General features: G+C 34.5%; 1 protein-coding gene across 1 annotated transcript; it reads right to left on the bottom strand.

The window, feature by feature from the left end:
* Window positions 692-4,736, bottom strand: LOC107625066 (probable GTP-binding protein OBGM, mitochondrial). Its single transcript, XM_016327616.2, has 7 exons — window positions 4,447-4,736; window positions 3,021-3,071; window positions 2,849-2,982; window positions 2,602-2,710; window positions 2,252-2,334; window positions 2,103-2,165; window positions 692-1,972 (listed from the first exon to the last, which is right to left on the bottom strand). Coding segments are annotated over exons 2-7 (1,539 nt in total). The 5' UTR covers window positions 3,022-3,071; window positions 4,447-4,736; the 3' UTR covers window positions 692-823.

Below are 6,861 nucleotides of genomic sequence, written 5' to 3'. Positions count from 1 at the left end.
ATAACATGTTGTGAATAAATATTTTATTGTATTCCCTAACCTTACACATATTGCAAAAAGTGATCTCAACTCAAATTAAATATTGAATATTATTTTAAATTAATTAACTAATTTTTTTAAAATAGATTTCAGCAATGATATGGCATCCTAGGATCGTCACATAAGCTACTTTACATCAACCTCCAAAGATGTAATTAAAACATTTAAAATATTAAGAATAAAACTAAAACGAATTAAAAAGAAATATTCTTAAAACTCTTCTAAAATTTTACATACAAAAAGATACTTTATTTTCAATGCATACCAGCACAATATTATTAAGAAAAAGTGTAGGGCCAGCAATTTTTGTGTTTTCTGCTCAGCACTTAACCATCAAAACAAAAGTGAGTGATTTATCACCATTAAATATAATCTCACACCATTAAAAACACTATTGATGGCCAATTAATGATTACAAAACACCAAAATTACTGACCCCTAACATTCCTCTAATATACTTAGTGGGTCCGCTGAATGTAAGATTAAACTGCCATAAATTTTTAATCACGTGTTTTCTGTTGTTGACTTGTTAGATTAAATTAAACTGCCTTAAACTACGGTGTCTAATATTTATTCTCTATTGTTGACTTGTTAGATTCTTGAGGAACTACGGTGTCTAATTTTTGTTTTATTATTATTACTATTACTTGCATTAGAGGAAAGCAACAAATATTTCATTATTAAAATTGGACATATCAAATGGTTTGATTAGATAATGACTATTGCTTTTTAGAGTTTATCTTGGTTTACACCCTAAACCCTAGACTTTGAGTTGAGTATCAATCTAAGCAAGCAAAATTTGATCTAAGCAAAGACCACATGACATTTCACCATTGACAAGCATTTTGAGGCCAGCTTTAAGCTCTGGTATCCCTTCCTCCAAAACAGCACACACCGGAAAGATAGGAACAACATGGACCCTTCTCTTTAACTCATCGTATACTTGGTCTGCACCTTCCTCATCAATCTTATTTGCCACAACCAACGATGGTCGTTTTGATAAACCTTCCTGATGGTACTCAAGCTCAAGAATCAGGTCTCTCAGCTGTTCCCATGGTGGAATTCCCTTCCTTCCATTTAGAGCAGCAGCCAAATCCAGCACATACGCCAGAACCTTCGTACGTTCTATGTGGCGTAGAAATGCATGTCCGAGTCCACGGTTTTGGTGTGCGCCCTTTATGAGACCAGGAATATCAGCCACAGTTATTGATAAATCATCAAAGTTCAGGCTTCCCAAATTAGGCCTAAGAGTGGTGAAAGCATAGGAACCAACACTAGGCTTAGCCCTTGATATGGCTCCAAGCAGAGTGCTTTTTCCAGCATTTGGCATTCCTACAAAGCTAACATCAGCAATGCTCTTGAGCTCTAATACAAGAACAGTCTCGGAACCAGGCAAGCCAGCTCTCAGAGAGGAGTGATCGCCGTCATGATCCTCGGCATTAGATATGTCTTGACATGACCCTGTCATTGCAGTCGAAGTCTTCCTTGAATCTTTGAAAGTAGATGCGTTGCCCAGACCACCCTCTCCTCCACGAGCAATGACAATTTGTTGACCTTCTTCTGTTACTTCAGCAACATTGTATAGCATGTCTCGATTTTCTCCTATATCCTCTGCATCAGATTTGGAAGTTCCGCTAGCAGTTGAAAGCTGAGAAAATTCATCTGCTGGTGCAAGGTGTCTTGATTTCACAGATTTCTGAGCATTTGTTTCAGCAGCTTCTGATAAGCTGCAGTCAGTACCATGTATTTCTTTGACTCTTTCTGCACCAGAAACAGTGGATATTAAATCACCGTTGCTAGGCTCAGAAAGATCACCAACAAGTGCACCAGGAATTTCCCAAGGATCAACATCTCCCGAGGGTTGAATTTTGACCATAGCAGGACTATCACCGCTAACAAGATGCAGTACAGTACCAACTGGGACATGGACAACCTACTAAAAGAACATGATGTTGGAATGGAATCAGAGTTGTGTATTGCACACAGATGGTCAAACAAAGGAAATGAAATTCTGAAACATGTTATATGCATAAAGAACAGATTTTACAGATAAGACCAATTACCTTATCTGCACCCCTTGTTCCTATCTTATTCTTCGATGTTCCTTGTCTTCCTTTCTCAGCTATCTACAGGGTGACCAATACTGCCATTAACTTTGCATACAAGAAATTTCATCATTATGGAGAAATATCTTAGAAGAATAAGTGCATACAAGGTGACGTTGTAAACCACTAAAGTCCCAAACTCTAGGAGAGCATTCCAGAATCACATCTCCACCTCTGCCACCATTGCCACCTTAATTGAACACAGACATCAAAGTATCATTGTTATCTGTTCCATTGTACTCTATACAGATTTCCTACCAAAAAATTTGATAGTATCATAGATAACACAAGTTTTACTACAGAGTAGTCTATTTAATAAATAGATGACAACTGCTGTGTAGTGTTTATGTTTTTCTTAAAAAGCATATATAGAAACTATCATTGGAAATATCATTGTATTTTGAAAGAAATCACCAAGATACACATTAAGACTTCATAAAGAGAAAAGGGAATGCACCATCAGGTCTGCCCAAGCGATCATGTCGGCTACGGCGAAAGCTGGAGCAACCATGCCCACCATCTCCGCCTTTTGCAAATATCTTGACCCTGTCTATCATTTTTCTTTCCTACAAGACCAAAATGGACAAAGCCCAACACAGTGCATAGAAACAGAAAATATACCACGATCAACATCTCTAATTTTTTATGGATTAAGCCAGTAGAGATTATTAGTAGTAATAGTAATAATAAATTGGAGATTCAACCTGTAAAGGAGCAAGCTTGGACTTCTTGTGAGGTGTATCTGAGTAATGAGAATAAAGTGTAAAGGACCATCTAGATCCACATGTATGTCGAACGGCTTCTACATGTCGTATAGATCTTGCTTGAAAGACCAACATTTGTGGATGTTCAGTTATTACTAGATAAGAACGTAACTTTTTGAAGTAGAACCAAGCTAGTCCTTTAAACTCAGTTGAAGCTTCAAACCTTCAAAAAGGAAAATGCAAAAAGAAGATTGAACATATCATTTATATATTGTTTATTGACCATGTTATAATTAATAACTATAATTTTATCGATATTAAAAATTTAACAAAAATATATCCGAAAAACATTAATTAAGAATCTAATAGTACAGTTTAAAAGATGAATAAAAGTTTTCAGATTGATGAGAATAAAATTTGAAAATCATATTACCAAGAGCCATCTTCACTGGATCAGGTGCCGGTGACTTATAATTATATGATTTTATAGTTTCTTTAATAGTTTAGTTATGTGCATCAGCATTGCAAATTTATACAGATTTATAAGCAATGCATAATATGATACACTAAGTACATAATACAACATCAAAGCTACTTCCATACAACAACATTTTGTACAAAGCTATAAGAGCCTAATTAAGTCCATTTCTATGGTTGATCACAAGCAATACCATTCATACATTATCCAATTTTTGGAGACACCAACTATCAGTGGAAACAAGGAATCAAGGATAAAACATCAAATATATTAAAAATGAAGGATTGTGGGGGAGGACATTCTTCAGAGTGAATAGGCCCAATATAATATTTTAAGAGAGTTACAGAGAGAGATTATGGAAAAGGATATTCTTTAGAGTGAACAGGGTCCAATGTTTGACATAAATGTCTGATATCCTCCCTAAACTATGCTACATGGGTAGAGGTATGAGGTATTACAAATTTGCACAAAATAGGGTGGCAATACAAGAGAAAATATTACATAAAGATATCAAATTATAAACTAAAAAATAATTATATCATAAAATAAATGTAACTTTCAAAGTTTCAAGCAAAAATATCTGATGAGACTTTGATTTTAAAGAATATGATAATAGTTTGTTCATCTACAAGTAAATCAAATAGCTTGTGAGATTTAATGTTTTACAAAAACCAATTTGGTTTATTTATTATAATACTTGATCAAGAGACCTAATATTCCTAATGGGTCATAACACATTATCATGAAGCTCAAACAGTTTTGTATGATCAGCATGGTTTTATAACATAGACTTTCACCTCTCTCCATAATGAAACTAGGATGCACCGGAAATCATAATGTTCACAAGGAACTTAATCAAATATGAAGCCATTATTATAGATCATAGATTCTTTTAGGACCATTGCAGTTAAACTACAGGCAAACAATAATTTAGAATGTTTTAACAAAATCACAAAGAAGCAAAATGCAAAATCAACAAACCTTAACAAAGCAAGATGCAAAATCAGAAAGCAAACCCTAATGAAGCAAGAAGCAGAAACTCAAAAAATTAGTAAATCCCCCAAAATTAAGAACACCCAAAACCCCAAAAAATTCACAGAACCAGAAAATCCATACACACCATCTTTGTTTGGTGCTACTGTCTCAGCTCGCTATCACTGCCATCTCAATTCTCCAGGCAGCTCGCCATCGCCATCGCCATCGCCAGCTTGTCGTTCTTCTTCGCTCTTCGTCAATGAGAAGAGAGAGCGAGTTGTTCTGACAGAGAACGAGTGAGCGAATCGTTCCGCCGATTGACTGAGCGGTTCCGATATATGAGAGTGAGAAGGAGTGGTGAGTGACGGGGGACAGTGGACGATGAGTGTACCTGGTGAGTGAAAATGAGTGTGTGAAACGTTACAATCAGTTAGGCTCCGTTTGGTAGATGTATAGGATGAGACATAGATATAAAGACATAGATATTAAAGACATAGATATAAAATATTTGTATTTATGTATTGTGTTTGGTAAAAATAATGAATAAGATAAATATTTAAAAAAAAATTAATTTACCTTTTATTTAACCATAATTTTATCAACACCATTATACATTTATCACCTCAAACACTATATATGTCATTACAATTAAATTTTTATTTCTTTTTGTATTTTTTCTTTTTAATATCATCTCAAATTATCATTCAAATATTAAATATACAATTTTTTTTTTTAAAAAAAAATAGAAAACCAAAGTCTAAAATGTATCAAAGATTAATTAAAATTTAAATAAATAAAAAATTAAATGTATAATTTTTTTTGAAAAAAATGGGAGAATAAATTTGGTTGTAAAATCTAAAAGAGAAAGTAAAAAAGAAATATTTGAAGAGATAAGAGGATAAATTTTGAAAAATTAAAAATTGAATAAGGTAAAAGAGTAAAAAATTAGTGTCTCACAAGTTGTGTCTCAGTATCTCATCAAATTGGAGGTACACAAATTTAGTGTCTCCGTGTCCATCCGTGTCCTCCCGTGTCCATCAAAAATTTGTGTCTCACCAAACCAAACAGCAGACCTCTTACTAAATATAAAAGATTCTTAGTCACTAAAAGAATATAATTAATTGATAATTTAATATATTTTATATAAAAATCAATTCTATTTTAAATTATCATCAAATTATATAATAATGTTGTATTTTTTTTGTAACTCGCGGGTAGAGTCGGGTACCCGCAGGTTAAAAACGGGTAGAGTTAGGGTTAAGATATTCTCAACCCGTGGATAGGATAGGATTGGGTTTATATAAAAATCTCAACCCGCAAGCAGGATTAAGATTGGCTCCAAATCCTATCATCGAGCGTGCTACACATCCATGTAACCATGTAACCAAGTTGGCTTAAGTCCAAATAGAGCCACGCGCATTAATAGCGAGTGAAAATATGCGCTCGAAAACCCTTCATTACTTCGCGCTTATTATGAAAAAACGTTACTTCTTCCTCAACAAGAAACCACTCCTTCTCTTCGAATCTCTCTCAAAATCACTCAAACTTCAGTTACGTTCTCTGCGAAAACCACTACTGGAGAAGAATCGCGAGAATATTTGGCAAGGAACAACGAAAAACGAACGAAAATCGCAACAGAGATTCGCCTTCCTCCTCCTCCTCATTCTCCTCCTTCTTTTTCGCGTTCTTTCTTCTTCACGTGTTTTCTCCTTATCTTCATTCTTTTGTTGTTATTGCTGCTGTATTTTTTTTTTTTTTTTGTCTTTTCCTCTTTCTCTCCCTGGTGAAGAAGCAGTAGAAGGTGTGGAGGAAAAGTTTTAAATTGTGCAGAACAGAAATGAACCGAAATGGTCAACTCCATTGAACCGAACATCATTCATGTGCTGAATAAAACGTCATAAACATTTAATCTTCAAGAAAAATATTTCTACATGCACAAGGACTCAATTGAACACACTAACAATCAAGTAAATCAAATGAGTAACTCCACTTAACCGAGCAACATTCATGTGCTGAATAAAACGTCATAAATATTCAATCATTAAGAATAGCATTTTTCCATGCAAAAAAAGTCAACTGAACACATAACAATCAGGTGAATCGAAATGACCAACACCACTGAACCGAATACCAATCATGTGCTGAATAAAACGTGATAAACATTCAATCAGTAAGAAAACATTTCTGCATGCACAAGGACTCAATTGAATACATTAACAATCAAGTGAATCAAAATGAGCAACTCCACTTAACCAAGAAAAATGTTGGCGTTGTTGGTGATGATTATAACGAAAGAAGAAGGAGAAGAAGAAGAAAAATCTGCGTGCGCGAAGAAGAAGAAGCAGAAGAAGAACCTATGTGCACGAATTTGAAAGAAGAAGGAGAAGGAGGAAGAGGAGGAGAAATACTATTCTTGTTGATTGAAAGTTGATCACCATTTATTCACCACATGAACATTATTCGGTTCGGTGGCCTTTGTGATATTGATTCACCAAATGAATGTTGTTCGGTTCGGTGGCCTCCTTTTACTTTGTTCAGTGTTTAAGATTATTGTGATAGC

This window comes from Arachis ipaensis, chromosome B02, assembly GCF_000816755.2.
Source record: "Arachis ipaensis cultivar K30076 chromosome B02, Araip1.1, whole genome shotgun sequence".
NCBI classification, from domain to species: domain Eukaryota; kingdom Viridiplantae; phylum Streptophyta; class Magnoliopsida; order Fabales; family Fabaceae; genus Arachis; species Arachis ipaensis.
The sequence above is the reverse complement of the archived record's forward strand: the minus strand, read 5'-3'. Positions and strand labels throughout refer to the sequence as shown.